General features: G+C 39.1%; 1 protein-coding gene and 2 long non-coding RNA genes across 3 annotated transcripts; 2 read left to right on the top strand and 1 right to left on the bottom strand.

Annotated features, from left to right (window-relative positions):
- Positions 1 to 10,581: 10,581 nt before the first annotated feature.
- Positions 10,582 to 12,013, top strand: LOC118436230. The gene is made up of 2 exons (XR_004835293.1): positions 10,582 to 11,291; positions 11,389 to 12,013. It is a non-coding gene; the product is annotated as an uncharacterized LOC118436230 (long non-coding RNA).
- Positions 11,726 to 22,626, bottom strand: LOC110863188 (cuticlin-1). The gene is made up of 9 exons (XM_022112440.2): positions 22,165 to 22,626; positions 14,453 to 14,717; positions 14,341 to 14,377; positions 14,092 to 14,226; positions 13,872 to 14,004; positions 13,690 to 13,731; positions 13,275 to 13,602; positions 13,015 to 13,161; positions 11,726 to 12,887 (listed from the first exon to the last, which is right to left on the bottom strand). The coding sequence occupies exons 2-9, from the start codon at positions 14,708 to 14,710 to the stop codon at positions 12,714 to 12,716; spliced, it is 1,254 nt and encodes a 417-aa protein (XP_021968132.1). The 5' UTR covers positions 14,711 to 14,717; positions 22,165 to 22,626; the 3' UTR covers positions 11,726 to 12,713.
- Positions 19,452 to 21,113, top strand: LOC118436228. The gene is made up of 3 exons (XR_004835291.1): positions 19,452 to 19,588; positions 19,685 to 19,799; positions 20,996 to 21,113. It is a non-coding gene; the product is annotated as an uncharacterized LOC118436228 (long non-coding RNA).
- Positions 22,627 to 25,148: the final 2,522 nt, after the last annotated feature.

The raw sequence follows: 25,148 nt of genomic DNA on the forward strand, positions 1-25,148 counted from the left end.
AAAATTTACGTGTTAAAATGACATTTGGTCACGTGGTGACGACTTTTATGACGCGCGGAACGGTCACTGTCGCCATTGTTATTAACACCAGCAGGCATACTTTTCACCACACGCCACTCGCTCATCTCGCTTCTGAAATCCCAACCTGTTTACTCACAATCTGAAACTTTGAAAAAATTTCTGAAATTTCGAAAAAAAAATTTGAACACAATCTTAAAATTTGGAAAATTGTACAATTTTTGAAAAAATTACAGGAGTTTTTTCAGAATTTTCAAAATTTTCAAAATTTCAAAAAAAATTCAAAATTCGAACAAACTTCATCCATAGATAAAATTCATAATTTGAAAGGTTAAATTTTTGAATTTTGGAAGAAATTTTTTTGAATTTTGAATTTTTTTGAAATTTTGAATATTTTTGAAGTTCTGAAAACTCCTGTAATTTTCTCAAAAATTGTACGATTTTCCAAATTTCAGTATTGTGTTCAAATTTTTTTTCGAAATTTCAGTATTGTGTTCAAATTTTTTTTCGAAATTTCAGAAATTTGTTCAAAGTTTCAGATTGTGAGTAAACAGGTTGGGATTTCAGTAGCGAGATGAGCGAGTGGCGTGTGGTGAAAAGTATGCCTGCTGGTGTTAATAACAATGGCGAAAGTGACCGTTCCGCGCGTCAGAAAAGTCGTCACCACGTGACCAAATGTCATTTTAACACGTAAATTTTGTCACATCATTGGACTAGTATTAAAAAATACTTCGAATGTATATATTGGTTATGCTGGGAGCTCATGGCACCAAAAAGGTTTTCCTCGTGAGCCCACTTTAGTAAGTAGCGCTCACACGTCGTCCACAACCTTATTGTCACCAAACTGTCAAGTGTTTTCCGCTGAAGTGGGACGATGAGGACGACGGTGAGTTTTTTGACACATAAATTGCCCTCATAAAACAACGTTTGGTCAACTTCTAAACATTTTGTACTTTACTTTCTCTCATTTATCCGCAGATTTTTTCATGTCTTTCTTCCATTGTCTTGAGAAAATCGTGGATTTCTTTAACTAGAAAAAAATCGGATCAGATCAATTAAAAAACAATGATTTGATTTTTTGACACATTACAAATCTCAAAGAAAAAATATGCATATACCCAAAAAAAACTCCAAATGATGCTTTTTCTAATATACATTATTTTTTGAACTTAATTATATCTAGTCTAAAGCCACGGCTTGTACGGCCCTTTGGGCCGTACGGCCTGGAGCCAGAGCTCCAGTCAAAACCATCGTCGGTACGGGCCTGGGTGGAGATAATAATTTGGTGTTGCCTAGCACTACTTTTACGCCGCTACCTTTTGTCCATCTGTAAATTTTCAAGGAGAAAGTCAACCAGGTTTCCCTCGTCTCTCTCAGAGCACAATCTGGTTAAGCTACTGAACTCCCCAAAGAAGGAGAAGTTTTTGCAGCATTTATTTATTTACTTATTTTCTGTGCGGACCATGCATGTTGTAGGATGTAGATGGAAAAGTGAGATGCTTTCTCCAGACAGCATGCAGCACATACACGGAGCAGTGTCGGTTATCTCACCAGCTCCAGCAGCAGCACGACCACTACCAACCAACCATGCACCACTTCACCAAATAAGTTATGATCTCTCTCAAACGTGTGCTTATCTCTGAAAATAAATTACTCCCACTAACCAAGCAGCAATCTCTCCTCTGTGTCCTGCTTCCCCTCCACCTCGCTCTCTCTCTCTCTCATTCTCTCCCTAAAACGCTGTAAAATTTCGTCCAATCTCAAAGTTACAACATAATTCCGTCTTGAATCGGAAACCCTGATTTTTCTTCATAATCCAAACTTAGTGACGTCAATCTAAACAAAACGCGGAGCGGATGCATGCGAACCTGTTGTTGCCATGTAGTAGTCAGTCCGAAGGATTAATAATAAGGTGCGAGTTGTTAGAGCAGGAATGCGAGTCATTACTCACCCTTTGACTCCGCCGACTGGGGGACCCCTTTTCACGACAATATTCCACTACAATATCACAAAGAGAAAGTGTGGCAGTGCCGAAAATGAGAAAACTGGACAGCCGTGAGAACAATGTCCCAAAAAGTATCGATTCATCCCAGGAATATTCATCAGGAGGTGACAAAGTGGAAAGTAGCGAGAGTAAAAATAAGCCATCTTTCTTCCCCGTCTTTGAAGTTAGAATAATGTCGTTCCATTGCTTCCAATCAATTCAACATGTGCTTCACGATATTAATATTTTTTGAGTGGGAATCATGATGATGAATTCGAGCTCATTTCCTTTTGTGCTCGAGTATTGATAAAGCTTCTCTCACGACCCTGCTAATAATACTCGACAAATATTATCCTCCTCTTCCTCACAAGAGAAAGTACTCGCACTCGACCCCGATGCCATACATAACAATGGTTCAAACAAACATGAGAACTTTGTTGACGTAAGTGGAAGAAATGGAGTGAGAGTGTGGCACTTAAGCCGAGAGTGTGCAGTGTGTGGTGTGTTATTAGTTGCTTCTTGGGTGTTAATGGGGAGAAAGTGTATTCAAATGCCTTCTTCATCCTTCCTTCCACTCCGTATTACTTGCCATGTGTATTCACTTTTGGGCGTCTTATCAATAGCAAAGAACTCCTCAGCTCTTGCCCCAGTCTCATATTCTGTTGTTATTATTGTGCCGTCTGTCTGTGCGACGAGGGAGCGAGCGAGGGTGCGAAAGTCGGCTCCTCAAACTCAAAAACCTATTTCTTCCTCAGACAAAGTCGGAGTTGGAGACATGAATGGAGTGCATGGTGAGACATGAGGGTTGACTTGTGCGTTATGCAACAGTCTCTGTTCTTAAGCCATTCTTTTAGACGCATCTCAGGCCAGTCAAGTCTGCTTTGGACAATGGCGAAAAACATATAAATAAATAAAAATGAGGAAAATGGACCACATTTTGGTTAAAAAATAGGATTGAGAAAGGGTTTAGTGTTGCGAACAAACATCATTTGAGACAAACTAATAATTTCATTAATTTCATGTCATATTTATTAAATTCTAAGCTGCACACAATTGTTCATAAGTACATAGTGCTCAATTTAATGTAAAATACAGCATATCGAATCAACTGCGAAACAAAATTTTCGAATGATTTGGAGATTTGCACATACATACATAACGATTTGTAAAAACTTCGTTTGCGTATAATTTACCCTCAAAAACTTTCTACTTTTCTGTAATTGGACGACTTGTTACGTACAGTGTTAGCTTGACAATAATGTAAAAACGGGTGTTTTTACCTTATTTATGATTACTCACTCTATTCCGCTCTCGTCCTCTCCTCCACCAAATTTACTTCAGGTAAGTCAACTTTTATTTTATGATGTTCAACTTTCCCACAACCATGACACTATATTACGAATATTGCATTACATACATTTATACATGCACTGGGCTCGAGCAGTCATAAAAGAAATTTTCCGACAGTGAATTGGATAAAATTTGTGGCCGAGAAGGGTTAAGTACCAAGTTAAGTTGGGAACATATGTTAAGTAGTGAGTTGGACAACTTGCTAACTTTCTCCTCCTCCATCTCCCGAGATGTATGCAAGCGAGGCCATTCGAACTCGTGAATTCTTATGGAACTCCGTCTAAAATGGATACAAGCTCTTCCAGAAATTCTCCCATGAAACCTGCACCCCGTATCAGATCACTGCTTTCATCTTCCTCCTACCCATCAGATTACATAAATAATCCTGGAAATGAAAATTATACTTTGCACTTTTAAATCGGGAGGAGCTGGAAATAAAAAAATTCTCGAAATTCTGATTCCATCCGACAAATATTGTGCTTCCCATCAATCACGAGACAGCCAGGCAGCAGAAACCCTCTAGATATGCACCAAACAAGCGAATTCCTCTCTTTCACTGCCACTACTACTCTTTCCCAAAAGAGACAAAAACTTGTAACTTTCTTGAGAGGAGGAATCTTGGCCTCGTTGTCGTTAGTCACCCCATGCAATTTACGTCTCCATTTCTGCTGTCTACTTTCTTTCTCTCGTTCGGAGAAGAAAACAAGGATAACTTTTAGTTTGGAAAGAGTCAAGAATTTTTGGAATATTTCTTCCATCCTCTTCCACTCGACTTTTTCATTAGTAGAAAAGAAAGTGGGAAAAACAAGTTAAGTAATGTTCTCTGCAATCAAACTCATTTGGGAGAAAGTATAATTTGCTCTAAATGTGCATGCTTTTTGAATTTCTTCCCACAAATGTAATGCGGACATACATTTACCAAAAAATATCTGCCCGTAATGGAGTTTTGGATGGATTAAAAGCTCGTTTGTATTTGGGTTCCATTACGATTACACCCTTGTTCTACATGGGTGAGTATATTTAGTTGACTGAGCACGTGGGATTAGGCCTGAATTCATTTTTAGTGGAAATCAAACCGAAATCAAACAGTAAAAATTCGTAATGGCACTTGACTCCATGCTTGTCGTATCTTCACCACCTTGACACGTAGCGTCCATTAATGGCACGGGAAACAGGATGAAATACAATTTCGTTAGCATGAAATATCCTTTGAAGTTGGAGGAAAAAATCAAATCCTGTTAAATTATTCCCAATGTGTGCCTCTTCCCAGGATTTCACCTTATTTATATTCGGTACATTAACCACCACAGAATTCACCTGGTTGGGTTATGCATAGCTGAAAGCCTGACATTACAGCAGCACAGGCAGAGTGGGTTTTAATGACTCCGACCAACTCTACCCCCACTCTCCCTGCATAAGGATATACATACATTCTGCATGCCTGATGTCTACCCTGGTCTGGTCGTAATATGTATATATGAGCGTATACTTATGTAAAAGGAGAGAGAGAGAAGGAGCAATAAAGGAGAAAAAAGCCATTAGCAACGTGGAGATCACTTTCACTCCAACTTTTGACTTTCTCCGCAATCAATCAAATCACAAATGCTGTCGTGCTTTCTGTCCCCCTCAACTAAAACATTCCAACCTTCCAACTTAAGGGAAGAGGAATGTGTAGGATCGGCAGGTGAGGCTAACTTAAGGCCGACATTGAGGGCCAATGAAATCCCTTTGTGCTGATCTTCCCAACCATGGACTAAATTTGGAGGGGGAGGAGCAAATTCGAGATCAGGCATATTAATGGAATTCTGTTGACAACTAAACAGGTTATCCCTCACCTTCCGATATGCACTGCATCTTCCTTGCCGACGACGAGGACTCCTGAATTGAGTGCACCTTGCCCCTCTCCACCAACTAACAAGGTGATTCCATGTACAATGCTGGCAGGGTTCAGGTAAGTTAACCAACAACAAAAAAGAGATAGTTTCACGGATAATTAGTAAAGCGCCGGCCTTATCAAAATTTTGCATAAACTTTACAAAAGTATTTATGTTTGTGTATGTATAGACCGCATAGAATACGTTTGTTGAATTTCTATTTCGTGTGTCAGGAAATTTCTCTAGATTTTAAGGATTTCTCAAGATGCGTGATGAAAATTCTATACAAATCTTATTCCCGAGTCCGTCCAATTACAAGTTTAATTTTAAAGAGTGATGCTACTCGGGAGACCAAAGTTGGGAAATAGCAGAGCAACTTTCCCTCATCGCGTCGAGCTTTGTTAAGGAGGAGAAGAAGTAGTAAAGATTTGTCTCTTTTTCATTCACTCGTATTTCTCAGGCAATGCTCCCACTTTTTCTTTGGGATTTGGGGCTAGGAAGACGAGAAAGAGGAGAATCCGCTAAAATATGGAGAGGACTTTGCTTAGGGACGGCCGAAATGGGATGATTGATGAGAGCGCCATGGCCTGTCACCTGCTCCCAGCAACTCCTTCCTCCTCCAAACCTTGCCCGGCTACCTCCTCCTCCTCCCCTCTTATTTAAATGGGGTGCAAGACCAAAAGCTCCGCTGTCGTAAAAAATTAAGTAAAAGCGAATAACAAAAGACATCATTCGAGGCATAAAGCAAGTCATGATTGAGATCACAGTTCCGTCGAAGAAGAAGAGAAAGTAAATTAAACAGCATAAAAATACAAAATACGTAAGATCAACAGGGATTCGGCTCAATATAAAATTTTAACAAATTTGTACTGATAATGATATAAATACTGAAGACTGAATTTTAGATTCTGGACATTTTGTAGCTGGAAACCAAGTTTTTGAAACGTATCCCCACAACCAAAGTGAGGAATATGGCATCAACAACTCTAATCCTCTCCCACTCACTAAGTCTCTCACGCTACGCCATGCCACATGCTTTTCCATCTTGATATATGCTTTCTCCTACCGGCTTGTAAACGTGTTTATTTCAACCTCCCGCAGCTCTACCACTACCCAAGATGGGCAAATTAGTTGTGGACTGGCGGGCGGTATTGGCCTTAATTTATTGCTGTTCATCTCGCCACACCCACCCTTTCTGGCACCCTGCATACGAGGAAGCAGCAGCAGCAGTGGTCGTCGCATAGCGTATTTTGTGCATCCCTCATCCCAGATACATGTGTATTCACGAATAGAGTGGCGTTCATTTTAGCTGGCCACAGCACAGCCTTGAGCTACGTGTTGCCTTGCTGGGCTTTCCCAACTGCATAACGCTTTAATTCTGTTGCTTCATTTCCTAAAACACGATGGGATGTAGATAAACGTGTACTATTTGGGAGTGTGTGTAGGAGAAAGTTGGCAAAAAGAGCGGAGGTTGCCAACAGGCTGACACAGCTGCCGAGCTCCATGCACATAGAGCTCGTCGTGTTGGGCGGATTATCTCTTGGGCGATAATAATTCGAACCATGGGGATGTTGGATGCATGGTGGCGGTGGCGGCGTCCAATGGGTGGGTGGGGATATGCTGGAGATGTGCCAAGGAAGCAAAGGACGGAGCAGAACCCTTCGAGATGTGATGTGGGCCAGGGTCATTAGTCAAGTCGTGGCAGTGATGAATTCTCTCACAACTTCCAAATCCAATACCTTTTACTTCTGGCTGGCTCATGAGGACCCCCGAAAAAGTACCAGAGAAGGAGCAGCAACATTAATTAGTTGGTCGGTAGCTTGGCGGAGGATAGAACGAGATGAAGAGGATTCTCATACATACATACTGGTAGTAGGTGCTATTATGTCACACACATGCTCGTCATCACCCACCCGCACTTTTGCCCTCCTCTGGTATTTACCAACACCTAGAAGTATGTATGCATATAGTGCTAAACAGTTTCCAGGAAATTATTCTCTTCTCTCTCATCTCCGTTATTTGGAAATTCTAAAAACAACCCGAAATTCGACAATGTTTCTAATTTAATAAGAAATTCTCATCTAAATTATCATCCATATATTTAGAAACAAACAAATTATCAAGTTTCACTTTCTTGCCGAAATTTATTAATTGACAACAAAGTCTTCGCTCTCGCTCTATCTTTAGCCGAGAAGAAGGACAACTTATTTCATTCTCCTCGGCTTCTTAATTTGATGGAATCTCTGCAACAGTTTTGTGAAATTCGTCACTTTTCAACTTTCTGCATCTGGCGTCCGGAGAAAGATCCGCAATTATTCACAATTTTTCGCTCCGCTGCCCCCAAACAAATAACAAACATTGAGAGAGTTGGATTGAGAATTAGGAAGCATAACTGTGGGAGCAGAAGCAATTGCATGACAATTTGGAGGCTGGAACAGGGAGACTGATTCAATTAGAGACAACATCATCCGAACCAGCGCATCCTTCCTCTCCAGAAACACAACATTATTAAACAAAACAGTTTGGATAGAGCAACAACTTGGAGAATTGGGAAAATTTGTTGGTGGCACAACTTCACATCCGAGAATCCACTTGACTTGACATTTTCTCTGAACAGAATGAGGACGACGTTTGAGAGAGATGGTTCGCAATTGGCGGAGAGAAAGGTCAAATTAATGGATGGGGAATGGGTGGGGAATTGGACAAGAGGTGATTTATCTCTTTAATGAAAGTCCCGATATTTGGGAAGGTATTCCGAAAATGTCAGCCTGCTAAAGCCACTTGAGAAGGGTCGACGTCGCATCCCGCATCGTCATCACCACCACTGATCCCGCTCGCCTCCTACAAAATATCACATCTTCCAACAAAATGACCATAAATTTCCGCAAAGTCACAGTGAAACAATTCAAACGTTAAAAATATGGCGTTCGCGGATAGAAAAGTTTATACGTCTGGATTTAGTTGTTTGTTGTTGGGAGCTTACTAGATACGAACCTTCTACGCATTTAAAACTGGGCTGGTATCTGCCTTGGTATTTGAAATAGTTATCTTCTCAGCCATTTGTTGCTCGCCCATTGTTCTTACAACTTATCCTCTGAAAGGTTGAAATTGTAAAGCTTTTCGTACTTAATTCCTATTTGTTCAATCTTCACTCATAACTCAAACGGGCGGCGGATTGGGAAGAAAGGGGGCATAACACAATGCTTTGTTTTCTAAAAGAGTAAAGTGAGCTAAACGGATTAGCATTTAATTGGAATTTCTCTCTCAACTCCTATTTAGACAAGGGATTAGCCGAATCAAGAAAGTCGAGGGGAAGAGTTGGGCCGGAAAGAAAATTATTTTCGATCAGCCATCCAAATCAACTTTTCCAAATTAAATATGCCAGCAAAAAATTATTCACGAATAAAATGCAACAGTTTATTTATTTGTGCAAGCAGTAAATAATTCAAATTATTTATTAGCGAAATACGAAAACAACTGGTGTACATCCATAAGTTTCCTACCGTACACGGTGAAATAATGAGTATTAATGAACGCGATGTGAAGACAGGTGATAAATTAGATTGAAACACCAATAATTAGTTTTCTTTCTTCCCAAGACTGCGACGGGGATTAAGAAGAATGATTATGAGGGATTAGCACAATCTCACGTTTCCAGAGTCACAGCCGTCACAGGTTGTCATACGCGTCCATTTAAAATAAATCTTCATTAAGTGCAACTTTAAAAACGGTTCTCTAGACGCGTCGTGATCTTCGTGGAGCTATGAATGGGCTAAAATATTAGGCGGAGCGAATTGTTTTTCTGTATGGTGGCATAAACTATTTACTGCTAATGCACGTCGACCCGATTATAGTGAACCCACACCCACAGATATATAATCCAATCCGCCGCCAGCCTTATTCTCCATCGGTCCGAAGATCCATTAGCATATTGGAGAAAGTGTTGCTGGTTGGGCGGCTCGCGTGTTAGGGATGAGTTATGATCTGACGTCACGACTGAGGAAATAAATAAATTTGGAAACCCATAAATCCTGAGAAAGGGTGGACAGCGCATATAATCTCACCAAACTTCACTCGTATACATGTACACACACACACACATAACTTTGTAGGAGCACACTTTGGTAGATTACTTTCTCCTGAGAAGAGTGCAACAGCGTCTTAATTGTGGCCAGAGCTAATTGAAAGCACACATTGAGCAAGAAATGCAACAATTAATTGACGAATTTAATAATAAAAGATAACACTTGTTTCATGAAATATATATAACTCCAGAAATAAATGTTCCCCTTCCTTCGTGGACATGTATGCAAATATGCTCAAGCCCCTTCTATCTAATCTCACGTTCTGCGTGGCATGGTTTTAGTCGCAGGAGCAGGGTACAAAATGAGTTCCTATGATTTGACACTTGACACGGGTGTTGAAGTTTTACAATGATTGATGTGTGTTCTGGCCAAAGTGTGCAATTAGCTCCATTTCCGGGTATATTTCACACCGGACAATGGTTTGGTTTCGTTATTGTGTTGTAATCACAACAGCAGCCGAGAGACCATGGACTCATTACACGTATCTTATTACAGGAGGCCCTCCTGCTATACTAATTAATGCACATTTTTAGTATACGTACGACATAACCATCATCACTCAAATCTGGCCCGGCCTCCGCTCAACGATCGTAATTAGAAATGCATTTCTAATTAGAATTGTAATTACCAATGGCCGCAAATCCATCACGTTCTCATATCACATAAACTTGTACCACCAACTTGTTCCCAGTTCCTGAATTAGTTTACTTTGCCTGCAGCAACAATTTTCTACTTTCTCTCTGCACCTGTGTAAATTCCTCTAACCGGACATTATTTCACCTTGATCGGGACCTTACTTTTCTAACCCATCCAGTCAATAGCTCATGTGGACTGTTAAGTCACTCAATCAAGCAACCTGCTCGTCTACGTATGCAGCCAAGTCAAGCACGGCCGCCACCGCCGCCGCATACATACTGTTCTTTCGCATATATTTATAGCGTTCTCAAACTTTGACTGAAGGACTGGCGGACAGCCCATAAATAATGAGCTCTGCTTTCCTCTCTCCTGGATGGATGGATAATACGCTAATATTCTGCATAAGAAGTGGACTGGGCGAGTTCGTCCTAGCTCCACTGCGGTCACTTGACTCTTTCAAAAGCAAGGAGGCAGGCAGGCTATCATTATTTCCTCCAAGTTGTTACCAGGAGCAGCATATACTTATGCCTATCATGCCACCGCCACCACTTGTCAATCACACGAAGGGAACGGTATGAAAATTCTGAACCATTGATCGATTCATTTCAATTCATCTCCTCCGCCTTGTCTGCACCCTTCCTCGCAGAAAACATACCCATCCCACCCAGCGCTGGACGTCAAGAGAGAGAGAGAGACAAGTCGTTTTCATGAGTGGAGTGAAATATTGGTGCTAGTAGTGGATGCATGTAGCCATCCAGCCAGCCAGCTTGCACGGGAAAAGGGGAAAAGTTGAGCCGCCGAGATGGGAAAGTTTGAGACTTTGAGTGGTGAGAGAGAAACTTTGAGATTTATGACAGTTTGGCCCGATCATTATGCAGAGATGGGGATAAGTGTAGGACACACAACTAGTGGTGGTGGTAACAGCAGAAGAAGTGTAATGCCAGGGATGGTGGTTTGCTGTTTGTGCCGTGTTACAGCATATGTAAGATCGTGTCCCGTATTGATTTATAGAAAAATACTTTCATAATTTCCCCTCAATACTTGACCCCTCCTTTCCCACTTACATATTCATTCAACATGCTAAAAAACGCGGATTTTGAGTTGTTGCTCTTCCATGTCAGGTATTCAACAGTATCATCATCTCGAGATGTTTTCTCCACTTCCATTAAAATGTACTTTCCCCACCAATAAATTTCTGGTGGAGACTTTCAAATGGACATATCTCCTCCGTTCCATTCCATCCCATCATTAATCTCAAAGACAGGAGAAGAATTCAAACACTTTTGTGATTCCGATTGGAGGTTTGCTCCTCTGCTCAACACACCACATACTTGGTTCCAAAACGTACGTACCAAGTTTCACTCTTTGATTTGGATGTTAGCAGAAAGAGTTTGAGTGCTTCTTGTGAATAATTCTGTTTTTCTCCTTTTTAATAAAACAGAAAGAGATAGATGGTGAGGACGCGGGTCTAGTAAAGTTGTCATTGATCTATGACACGTGAGAAGGAGAAAACTTTGTGCCCAATCCATCCATATCCATCCGTCTATCCGTGAGCTATTATTCATCCACAAGAAATCAATGGCAATAGCACTTATTCGCACTCATAACTCATTCCCCGTCTCTAATAATGCTGTGTACTTGACCACAACAAAGTACCATGTAACTCGCATTTGTAACAATGTGGCCAGACCCACATTGTACATACACCAGTAAATTCGTACATACATACGTATTGTATCTTCAATTTAGACAGAAGAGAAATTCTGAAATTCTGAAAGTCTTTTTTACTTTGTTTATTTACTCTTCCCACCAACAAACAACAAATCTTTACAGAGTAAACCCTTTATTAGAGGTAAAAATTATGGCAATCTTTGTTTATCTTAAGTTGGTAAGCAATTCATTACAAAAAAGACGTTCATTATGTGCATTCATGTTGAGCGAAGATACGTACTACTTTAGAAAAAAATGTTTCTTGCACCACGCCAGCCATGAATTAATTATTGATATAATCCAAATCTATAGTACATGTAAAAACCTAGCATAGTTTTAGTTTAAAATTATTACGACGAACAGTTAAACATTATTGTGTGGCTGTAACTAAAATTTTATTGTATTTAGTGCATCCAATAATTTAGGATTGCTATATTACTGTTTTAATATGTATAGTGGAAATGCAGGTTTGGTACGACTACAGACAGACAACTGCCACACTGGAAGGTGGCGATTGTCGAATGCATGATTTCTTAAAACCTTAAAATTATTCTATTGCTTTTAAGTAATACAAAGTCTGGATTGTATTATAACTTATCATCAGATTGCTGCATAATTGCGTGCTTATCTTGGACATGCATTTATATCTTTTACTGTACGGCTACTACTTATCTGTACGTATCACAATTTGGCACTGTTAGAAATAACAACAAAACAATGAATGGGTTAACAAACAATTTACAGGTTAACAAATAATCAGTAAAGTTATTGCAGTTACGGACGGAATGTTTTAGTTTTCAAAAAAAAATGTGTCATTTTAGAAAAATGCAATACAAATTCGAGTACAAAAACTTAAATACTATACAAGCTAAATATTTGGTAAACCTTATTGTAAAGCTAAAGACGGAGAAATCGAGGAATCCCTTTTTCAAAATTTAAAGCCCAGTACAGTTATTTTTTAAAGCCATCACCACTAATTTGGAAATTTCGGTTTCGTTTTATTGGACATTGACATTGGAAATTTTGGCATCAAGTATTTCGTCTGCTGCTCCCTGTTCATTCTGACGAGTGTGAGTAAGCCGTATTTGTGTATCCTCTCGTATTTCCAGTAAAGTTGGTTCCCGATCCGGAGTAAATGGAGGATGATCCCGTCACAGAGCTGCCCTTTCCTGATCTTCTTCGCCGTATGCAAAGGATGAAGAGAAGCAGAATGACGGCAATCATAAGAATCTAGAGTAAAATAAAATCGTACGTAGTTTTTATAACTAATTTGTTAAATGTTATTGAATATTTATGTCCACTAGATGCATTTATGAATTATAAATAAACCGAAATTAGTCAACTAAAATAAACTCACCAGCCCAGAAATGGCGATAGCAAGAGCGAAATCACGTCGAGCAAAGCAGAGGACTTCTCCCCGTTCTTTTTTCTCTCGAAGGACTTCGGCAGCCTTGTCTGCTTCCGTGGAATCTGGAGGTTCGTTTACCCAGAGGCCGTTGTAAACCTTGAAAATATGCCAGACACAAATTATTAACGAAACAGAAAACGTTTTAAAACAAAAGTTCTTCAGTCAATTCACGACATGCAAATCCATAAATCCATAAGTGAAGTAAATACCTGGACTGTTGCTGGTTCGTCCCCGTTGCTGGCATCTCTTTTAAACTTGATTTGGGACGATGTGTCCCTCATATTTTTTGATCCCTGACACATCGGAGGGCTGCATGAATCTTCATTTCCCTTGCAAATCTTGACGGCACAAGAGTAGTACACTGTTGGCGAGTATGGGAACTTGTGTGCTGGAAACTCCACCTTGGCCATATTTTTCGAATATGAAAAGGGTGGCAGAATTTCAGAATCCACCGGACATCCCACATGATTTACCAGAAGCTCCTCTGCCCAACCTAGACCGTCACGGACATGACAGTCGGATACGAGGAAAGACGACCTGAAATCATTACGTCATTGTTAGTATAGTCAGAAAATAACTTAAGTATTAAAAAAGCTTAACAAATGAAAAGCTACAAATTCTTACGTTGTGTTGGAATGAACTTGAATATGAAATTGTAGCAGATCTCTGAAAATTCAATTACATGCGGTATTATTGACAAAGTAAAGACCAAGCCTTACGAAATAATCTTTGCAACAATTCTTAATTTTAAATGCAAATGCAAATTCTCCGAGAAATATATTGCCGTATAAAGAACTGAATCTTACCCGATTTCCACCGTTTCGTTGCCTTGATGTCTTATTTCCTCTCCATTCTTGTATATCTTCATTGTAACGGGAGGAGTGTTTATGCCACTTGACCTTCTGTACTTACATCTCACGTGAAACCCACGTCCCATACCTTTGATGACAAATTTTATAGAATTAAATATTAGTTTTATAGAATTAAGTAAGTAATTAATTAGTTAATTAATTTCATCATTATTACCGGTAACAAGTTTGGGATGTGGTTCCAACACGATTGTATTAAAATATTCCTCTTCTCCATCGTCGTTGGAAGCAGTGGTCATCGTGTTGCAAGATCGAAGTGGTAACGAGTACTCGATAAACTCTTCGGAGGAATCTGAGCATTTTACATAAAATATTTTTTGAAATTCATATAGTTTTCATATTTTATTTATCGTCGTTTACGATTTGCGACCGATCTGCTAAATTAGAAAAAATTAAATTCACAAACCATATTCTTTTAAACAGCTCGAGTTTTTTGACAAGCCCTGAAATGTTAACGTTCCTTATTAAACTTTACACTCCAAAGGTTTCGCATTGATTTTCTGGATATAAGAACTTACCTGTGGGTAGACCATGCCATTAAAGTGTGGATGCGGCGTGGGTATTTTAACTCTAATTTCACTAGTGGCACACTTGATTTCAACATTTGTAATGTTTTCCAACAACTCCTCGTTGACCTCCTGGTCCGAAGGAGGTGGTAGACTACGGTGTCCAACGTTTGTTTGAGGTTTGCCTCCGACTAGGGATACGAGCACCACACCCACAATCAACCACGGCGTCGTCCTCCACTTCGTCCTCCATCTCTCCAGTACTATCATTGCTTACCTGCACAGACAAAAAGTCAGGCTCAAATATTATCTCACATTTCCCTCATTGCAAAGAATTGACATCATCGCACATATTTCTACGACGAATTTTAGTCTTTCAACACGACCGAGTTGCAATGTCATGTAAATTATGTGATCGATGACACATTTGTTGTCTCGTCGAGTCAAATAAATAAGTCGCGTTGACGTTGTGCAATAAGAATGTTTGGCCTTTAAAAATGTAGTTCAAATATTTGGACTCGCATAAGAATGAGGTCTGGGTGGCTCATGTTGATGCTGATGAGAAGGATTATTCATGAGAGAAAAGCATATTTACAATTTACTGCGAACGAATAAGAGAAGAAGTCAACCGCGTTTATTGTGGGCTTTGCGTAATGTGACGCTTTTGTCCAAATGTCGATATGGACAGGAGAGTGTTGAATAATCACCATTTTATTTGGCGTTGCATGGTTAATAAGACGACAGGAGACCCACGACTACACGAGCATTGAGATGATGAAGTAATCATTTCGTTAAGCACACACTACAAACAAACATTTAAAGGAGGCTACAAGTTTGTTTGAAATTTTAATTTAAATTTTGAATATTTAAATGAGTTTATAGTTTGTCACTCCAAACTTGGAACGCTACACGACAATTGTGTGGCCCCGTGTGTATGTGTGGGATTACGTGTTGAAATTCTTTCTAAAATATGTAAAAATTTATGAAAAATTTTGGTAAACGTATTGTATTGGCACATTGTCGGCGGATCAAGATTCATGCAAATTAAGGTCTTCTGCAAAACCAAACCCCATCCGCACTTAAAAGTAGGCAGGTAATAAGATACTTGGTTCTTAAAATAATTTAAATCGTATTTACAGGTGCCAACAATCGTATAAACAATGTGCAAGTTGCTACTGTGCTAAAATGTGTGATGTAATGCTGGCAACATTATTGTAAAATAGTAATAGATTAGCATATTACTTTGGACTGTAGAACCACTTGCCCCTAAAAACCCTTTCACTTCTTCAGTCTCATGCTTACGTGTGTAACCAGTGAGTCAGGTGTCATTTCATTTCGGACAAGTCAATTGTCCTCTTTAGTTTTACTTGCTTCATACGCGACGACTCTTTGCTTGTTAAGTAAGGTAAGGTTTGAGAGGAGCTGAACCTATTTATGCCATCTCCTCCTCTTCCTCCTCGTCCTTTTCTGCAGTTGACATCTGACAAATCTGCACCTTTACCTCGACAAAAAACGATAAGAGTTTCTAATGCTAATCTGGGACTTAAAACTGTCTGCGCATGATAATCTTGAGCGATAAACTTAATCTTATTGGATTAAGTCCCTGGCAAGACAATGGATGCATGATCGGATTCGATTAGCATACAAATTTGTACTGGTGTAAAAATAATATCGTTCCAAAGTTGCAAAACCTGAGATAGTATCTTGAACTCTGAAAAGGATTTTAATTTTATAGCAGAGATGACGTCTACTTATAAATAATTTGTATTACTAACTAATAAGTAAGTAACGTAGATATTTAAGCGCGTAGACACCAGGAAAAAAGTTGTGTGCATAAATATGTTGATGTCTTGCAGCTTAGGAATATTTTACCCTAAACAATGCGCAATTTGTGTATGCTAATTTAATTCCCAAATTGCTATAACGGAACACCCGGGACGACAAAAATGGTAGTAGATCTGTCTGCTTGTCTAGCATAATTTCCACAACGTTGAGTCGAAAGCTTAAGAGGGCTGAGGTCATTGGATGTTTTAAAGGGTGGAAAATTAAGTAGAATTATTTGTAAATTTGTCTGCCATCCTACATACGACAAAAAATACAACTAACAACCAAAAAACTTGATACATTCCGTATTAGCATTAACATTTCGCTAGTAAACACCTAATACAGATAATTGAGTGGACTGGGGTCTGTCTACATATGTGATAAAACAAATTCCACAAAAAACACCATTTTGTAAATCCTCTTCGTCCCTTGGCATCAACGACTAATTAGTAATTAACAACAATGACAATTTGTACAACCCCTCAAAATTAATCCACTCAGTCATAAATAAGCATATGGCATTTTTAAAATGTCTTAATACTTGGCATTGCATTTAATTCAAAACTGCTAATGAATCCAAATACAATAGTTTCTTTGGCTGAAGGTGATATTTCAACCACTTGAGTCACTCTCAATGTCACATCACTCTCAATAATGTGTGTTGTCCACAAGTGAAATACAAGCCATCCATCCATCCATCCACCAATCAATCATCAATTGATGGTCAATGCTCACATTACTTGCGTACAAAACCCATCGTAATCTCCTGCAGAATGGGTGAAATGGAAGGCAAAACCTTCCCCTTAATTTACGAGGGTAGTAAAAAGGTGCCAATTGTTGTAACAATGCGGATCTAGTGGCTTGTCCAAGATGAAGATTGAAAAGTCACGATTCCAAAATTTATTTCATTTCATTCTTAACTCCAGCAGACAGGTGGCTGCTTCACTGCTAACGAGACATGTGAATGTGATGTATTTATAAATTGTTGGGGGAATGATTTCATCGTCGGAATGATCGCTACCAAAATAGATTTTCAACATTGAATCCAAGGTATTTTCTTCATCGCTCAAATGAATGAATTGCTTTTGATGCAAGAAATCCCTCCAAATTGATTATGAGTGAGTGATATCATCATTTGCATTCAAGCCAGAGACTGAAGATTACACCAGAGATGCTGCAAAGTAACAATGGAGAGTGACAAGGAGCGACGTGTGTGAGTGTATCAAAGAAAATGAGATAATGCACCACAATAGCACTGCCAATTTAATTAATCCTGCTGACTGTTCCAAAAGTCTGGAAAATACTCTGGAAATTGGCAAAGTTGAGTGATCTAATAAAATGCGGTGATGACGACACTTCCTTCGAGGAAGACTTTTAGAGAACAACTTTCAAAATAACTTGACAACAAAAAAATAAAAATATCTACGATTAATCAGTCTTTATGACGGTAAATAAATGTGTGCAGATCTACATGTACGTAACCTTGAATAGTTTAATAATCTTATCTAATCTAATAATACATATCTCAACCAACATCTACATATGTATTTGTATGTGCATACATAATCACCAGCTACTGACTGCCTCGCCTTCTTTTTTCCAAAATTTAACCCACCTGCGTATGTAGGAAAGACGGAGTACGAGATTATATGGATCGCTGGTTAATCATTGTCCATAAAAATTTCACCCATATGTACACATGAACCCATGAACTGTTTAATAACCAGAGTTGCTTGACACCTTCAGATTTCCTTAAACACGTGCATGTGCATTTAGGGTCAGACCATAATTCAAGTTCGTTCTTCTCCAATGCAACGTGCTGGACCACAACCCACCCGGAACAACATTTTTCCCGACACCCACACACACGCTCACACACGCTCTCAGATACTTTTGCTTTCATGCCATTTAAATCAGATCAGTTCCTCAAATCTCTCCCTGTTCACTTACTTATTTGCTGCTCCAAATGGCTTCAATCAAGCACATCACCTGTCACTCACCCATCATAAGATTATGGCATCACTTAATTCGCCCACATGCACTAAAACTTGCACTTGGGTTTCATTCAAATCGATGCAAAGAGTACGTTGTAGCGTGGAATATTTATTCGTCCTCTCTGCGCGGCGTGGGTGACATCAAGAGAAAAAAACTAGAGTTGCATGCGATGCTACGTATTTATTTATAAGGCGAGCCCCAAAAGATAATGGCAGTGATTCCTCATCCTCATTCCCACACAATTCTTGGGCAGTGGGACCAAGGTCGGGTGGAGTGGAAGTCGGAGGCCTTGGACCTTCTTCACCCATTATGCAGACTACAGAGAGAGTGAGATGACACTGAATTTGACCACGTTTATAATAAGTTTTCTGCGTCGTGTCGTGAAATGTATTTCAATTTAATGGCGAGCACGTTTCGTCTTTGTGATAATTACAAATTGTAGTCAGGAGCTTCTTTATCTTATCATTGAGCAAGATGACAATGAAATTGACAACTACTTAATTTATTTATAGTGCGAGTCAAGTGCAATCCAGTCGTGCATTAATGATAATCAGGATGAGCACGCTTGAATGGTAAAGTACGACTGTATACGGTAATTTGTACGTGCTCTGTAATTTATACGTATGTATGTACACATAAATACTTTTAAAATTGTAGGTGACAAAAACATTGTTTTAGAAAAGTAGACACGAGCAGATTTTGTAATTATGATTTATAAATTTCCGTTCAGTACTATTGATAATAAAATATTTTTTCTTTGTGTACCGCAACGTCACGATTTTGTCATATTTCCACCACCCAACAAATTGTCACCAATTATACTCCGAAATTTAAAGATGTGACAAATTTATAATCATTCTCGTCGCCACCCTTTCTTTCACTGAAAAAACGTTGAAAATGTACATGCTCCGTTCCCACCAAATCCTTCCACCCTTGCCAAAAAAACAATTAATTACCTCATCGTTCTCAACCCTGACAGAGATAATTGAAGCCGTGATGTAATCCCAATTTATTTCTCATTAGTTCCTCCTCTCCGTCATCATTTTGCATTGTCTCATCGTCCCGTCGTCCCATCATCATCATCATCAGGTTCTTCTTCATATTTTTATTTTTCTTAAGCCTCGCCACATTACCACAATAAATGTGATGATGTGATGTCATTTTTGTTTTATGTAATCACGAATTTCCTTGAAGGAATTAATGCACATTTTGCACCTTGTGTGTGATGTGTGGTAGCCCAGCCAAGCCATCACGACGTGTAATAACTATGCGGAATTAAACTCACATTTCTACACGGCGACATACTGAGCAAAAAAAACTTGGCTTCAGGTAAAGTAAACAAAAAGGGCCTACACAAAATTAATGTGGTAATTTGTCTGCTATAAAAATTTGCAGCAATTTCACGCAAAATTGTTTTTAATTCAGGTGGATACATGTTTAAATATGCGAACAAATAACTCGGCGTGAAATTACAAAAGCTACTGAAAATCTGGATCGTTTGCAACGAATTTGCCACAGACCAGGCAGGACCAGCAACGGGGTAATAATCTCAGCATGCAAACACTATTCGGCACACACCACCAAATTAATTTAAAACTAACTGAACTTGTGAAATAATAATAATAATAATGCGATGTGCGAGATGATGTAAATTCCTCATCTTCTTCCTGTTACGTTCTTGAACATGTGTACGTATGCATGGTAGTGGCTTTGTTTTATTTTTTGTGCAATTTAAATCCTTGCAAATTTGCATGCATATCGCCATAGGATAGGGATGGGGTAGACGTAATATCGCATGTACAGCTTGCCAGCAGGTAGCAATTTATATGTAATGTGGTAATTTAATTCTCTAGCTTGGTTTTGGACGAACGATGTGCTCACGTAGCCGCGTTTAGAAGGAGATAATGCTAGGTTTTTATCGCCACGTAATAAAGCGTCCTTTCATGCACACACAAAATATATACACTAACGATTAACATCACATGAATGAGTCAAAAACCTCGGATGAGCAAGAAGAAGATATTCCGTACTAAATTGGCAATCTTTATTTCAAATGTTTCAAATTTTCAGGAAATGCATCAAATTTACAATTTCCGATACCGAAAATTAGCAGTTGTAATGCCGTTAAGGAAAATAAATGGCGAATATTATACCAGAAGAATAAACCGGGTAGACCTTGTTCACAAGAATTGCCAAATTGTGCAGATATTTTACATGCCATTTACCTAATCTCGCTCACTTATAGATGCCCCTCAATCAACATGGGCAATAATTATTAGTCACTCATATGTGCATGCATACTCAACTTTGCTCTTACCATCCCTCTTTACTAACGAGCCTTGAAAACTGTTCCACATCATCAAAATATGCCAATAAGTACTCGTGCATAAATAGTAATCTTGTGCGGCCACCACCAATTTAGTGCCCAATGAAATGTCCTTTGTCATCTTTTTATTATTATTGATATAGCCAAACCCATCTCCAAAGAACAAAACTCTTCCTTAAATTCGATACGGTTGGTACAATAATCACAGCAAGACCTTAATTTTGATTGGTTTGCACAAAAGTATTTACGACCAGAGCGTTGCGCATTCACTTTTGAAAAATAGTTGCAAGCATCATTATTATGGAAATTTAGCGTAGGCGACAGCATCGAGTTTAACGGATCTCCATCTATTCTTCCTCAACACCTTCTTTGTTAACTTACTTTTTTTTATAAAGTTATCTTATTTACAGTATTTGGGACTCATGCAAATCTGGTTTTGAAACTGGCCTACGACTACAACCACGAACCATGGCGCCGCTGTTTTTGGACATTTTGCTAAATTTTTGGACTGAACGCCGTTAGTGTGGGGAGCAAAGTTGTCAACCTCCTGTTGTTTTGGATGGGTTAATTGCACCAATTTTTTACGACGTTTTCTTCACAAAAGAAAAAGTGCGGATGAAAGATGAAAGCTTAATTGCATCAGTTTACAGAGATTTGCATTTTTATTTGAAAAAGTATTCTTGTACTGAAGCGTAGCGGTTGAAGATGGGACAATAAAAAATCTGGTACGGTTTGCGGAAATGTGATCATACACCGCGTCTGCCTGCATGGGTTTTCACGTTCCTGTGACGTTTTTGTGCCTTGACACCTGTCATCATTAGAATCGGTGGACATGAATGCCACTGAAAACCTGGTTTTTAATTGCTCTTAAAAAATGACCGATAATATCGCAGGTTTATTTGTTATGGTCACTCACCGCATCGCCCTAAACGGGACAGTTTTCTTGTCCATATATAACTTTTAAACTCTGTATTAAGAGTTTTAAATACTATTATTACAGCATTTATTTTGATAAATTATAAGAAAGAAAACATGTTACATGGCAGCAACCTGTTGTTTTCCCTACTTTTGGAAAATGTTGAGTACGAATAACTGTGAACAAGAGAAATTTATCTTCCCAATCACCGTTTCCACACTTGAGCCAACTCAGATCTTACGTATTCTGTTATGATGAACTGATTGATGCAATACCAATTTTAACTAACTAACTGAACATCCGCCCTCAAGGTAATACCAGTCGGCTAGCCTAGCAGTCAGTCAGTAGCAACGAATCTCAACATAGTCATTCTCATCTTCATCATTTGTGAAAATTAACATGCTCTCGTGCTCTGTGATTAGTGGTTCCAAGGTAAACTTGAGCCAAGCCCATGTCAATGTTTATTTTGCTGTGAACAATTCCATGTCACACGGAATCTCAGTAATTAAACCAACGCAACAAATCTGGGGTTCTTATGGGACGATAATATGCATATTTCTATAATCTGACAATGTGTAAATGTGTAATTAGATTTATTTCTTGTACACATTTTGATCCAAATTATCTCATATTTTTTTCAATAAAACCCGAAAAAGTACTCACAGTCTTATAGATCCTAATTTCGGCGGTGCTCCAGTCCCACCGACCCTGCCAACCAAGTAACTGTGAACCCCCACCCCACCGAAGTAAAGCTCATCCAGCCAACCAATCTCAGTTCACTTTTTATCACTTCTTTACCCCACAAAAATATATAACCACAATAATTTTACTGATGAATCACTTGACCACAAACCGTATTATTCACTTCACTTCCTTGATTATTGATTGATTCACCTCCAAGTCCTTCGTTTTCCAGGCATTTTTCGCCTTTTGTTCCCCAAACTGTTCACCTGTTTTCCATTCAACGTGAGGTAAAAGGATTAAAAAATATTTCTGCAACTATTAATCCTTCTGCCTTTTTAGAATTCGAGGAAAGAGAGAGGAGGGATGGTGGAGGGATGGATTTTGAGAGACCATAGCAAGCAGTTATGCTATCAGTCTCAGACCCCAGGTATGAATAAAGTTGGCCTGCCTTACTCTAAGCATACATACAATCAACTACCTGGTGGTGGTGGCTACGAGATGATGAGGATGGAGGTGAGGTAATAGTTATCAGCAGAAGAAATGGAAAGGGTAGTTTGCTATGCTGCCGAGTCTCACTCATTCCCTTTCACCTGTTGATGATGGCTCTCCCAGTTTTGCTTGCTTTTGATATTGCAGGGCCTACTACTGCTTGTTGCTGTTTGTTGACCTTGCTCACTAACTACTAGAGCCTCACAACTAAATATATTAGCAGAGATGGATGAGGGGATGCCTAAGGAAAATCAAACTCAAGACTATTGCATGCAAAAGTAACGACGCTGTGCATACCAGAAAGCAAGAGATACTGCTGCTTCGTGCCTTCTTAAGCAGTTCTACTGCCGCATATCTAGCTAGATATCCGTTTAGCAGTGCTGAGGAGGCAGTGCAAACCATATTTTAACGTCTTTGCCTGCAATATAATAAATAATATTCGAATTGGTCGAGAGGGTAGCTTCATGAAATTTGTTGGGGTGCAGGGGGGGTTGAATTTTGGTTTGCTAATTTATTTTTGGAAACAGACTAGGGGGTTCGAAAATTAACCCTTTTTCGAAAATTATGACATAATGTTGTAAAATCTTGTGATAGCATCTTCCACGTCTGACATAACAGCATTTATTTACATCGGTGTTCCTTGAATTTTAATGAGAAGATTTGCACTGCCACTTGAACCAACTGAATTTTTTAGCGAACACAAGCTCACATACTCACGAGAGATCATAGGAAAGGGTGTGTCTCAAAGATCCCATTTTGATCGTCATCATCGTGTACGTATTATGAACACTTGCGTATTATGTACATACGTGTAACGTGGTGGGCTTTGCCATTGCTTCTAGATTACTCTTGAGGTTATATATTTTATTTTATTAGACTCCGTAAATCACGCTTCATTAGAGGAATGCTGATGATGGTGCTCAATTTTATGTTGTCGTTGCCCTAATCTTACGTGTCAAGAAGGACTTATCATTGGTTGGTAGGTCGTATTCTAGTCAGTGCAAGATTGGTTATGTCAGGCAGGATGGATGAATATTGTAATAATGTGACGTGACCCTCCCAAAAATTAAGAAAAATCAAATCCCATTGTTTTTCCCTGTTGGGCGGTGGTTCTTGTGTAGGTCACAGCAGATGGTCTCGGTCTCCCTTCATCCGGTCTCACCCTTTTCTAACTCAACCAAGTAATTTTAACTTTAGCGTGACGTCAGGCACAACAAAACGAGTAAAAACAAGCCTGGAACCTGTAGAATAAGAAAACAAGAGAGAAGATTGCCATCTTCTCATATTTCACACGCGACACAAATATCTTACTCGACGATCTTTAATTACACGTTGCAATTCTGTGTAATGCAAATGTCCACGGCGTCTTTTAATTTTTTCTCTTCTCTGTCACATCATCATGACCAAATAAAGCACTAAATGTTGACCAATTCATGTCAATACGATTGTTCATATTCTTCATAGAGATAGACAAAGGCTTTTATTATTTGAGGATTCTATGCATATGGGATGCTGACTCAATGAAAGTGTTTCACACTCACATAATTTCACTGCTTAATAATTAGTGCTCATTGCTCAGTTTTATCTCTTAATTGCTAGAATTGTGTCTCATCCTCCCATCACCATTTCATTTCATCGTCATCCCATTATTGTTGATACATCACGATTCACGAGAAATCGACATAGGCACACGGGCCATTGGAACAAGACGGAGAGAATTATGAGACATGTGGACACCTTCTTCCATGGAGATTCTTCTACAGGCTTTGCAGTCATTTGCATAAACTGAAACTACTATAAAACGTAGGATTTCAGGATAGGATATATTCTCTCCACTCTCTTCTTGTACATAAATATGCAAGTTACGAATTGTTACATTGCTCTTTATGTTGGATGGAGTTGGGTTAGTCAAGCTTTTCTCATGATACTGATTGTTCTTAGAGTGGGGAGAGTCGTCACTCCATTTCCTTGTGCATATCGTGGGAGGATATCTTCTTAAAGGAAACCACCATTGTTGCATCATCATCACCACCACCACCACCACTGCCAACTACTTACAAAGCAACCAGTATAAGGATATCGCTCACATCTCATCATCTCTTTCATTCTCAGTCTGCGCACTTTTTATGTACCCCCTCTCATCCCAAGTTAACACGTAACAATGGTCAACAATGCCAAACCAAGCGTCAAGTGTTCCTCTCTTTTAAAGCTAAAGTGAATTTATTCACATTATTTTGAGCTTAAGCACAACTTGTTGGAGGGGGTGGGTGATCTCAGGTCCGTCTCACCGTCTGGTGGACTAGGAGGAAAATTATTACTGCGGAGAGAATAATAAAACTGACTGTCTGCTTGGAAAGATCGCTGAAAGATAGTCGCCCAATGGGAGAACGCTGCTGGAAGATAAATGTGTAAACTTGTGCAATAAAGACGTAGATTTTTAACCTGCACCGATTTAGAAAGTTTTTGCAACTTCT

The sequence above is a fragment of the Folsomia candida genome, unplaced genomic scaffold (genome assembly GCF_002217175.1).
Source record: "Folsomia candida strain VU population unplaced genomic scaffold, ASM221717v1 Fcan01_Sc001, whole genome shotgun sequence".
In the NCBI taxonomy this organism is placed as follows: domain Eukaryota; kingdom Metazoa; phylum Arthropoda; class Collembola; order Entomobryomorpha; family Isotomidae; genus Folsomia; species Folsomia candida.

Bases quoted from the DNA above. Each gene is read 5' to 3' on its own strand.
- LOC110863188 (XM_022112440.2), bottom strand. From the start codon at position 14,710: ATGATAGTACTGGAGAGATGGAGGACGAAGTGGAGGACGACGCCGTGG. The intron at 14,227-14,340 runs GTTTGTGAATTT...TAAAATGCTCAG, and splicing joins GAGCTGTTTAAAAGAATATG to ATTCCTCCGAAGAGTTTATC. The intron at 14,005-14,091 runs GTAATAATGATG...TTGTCATCAAAG, and splicing joins ACATCCCAAACTTGTTACCG to GTATGGGACGTGGGTTTCAC.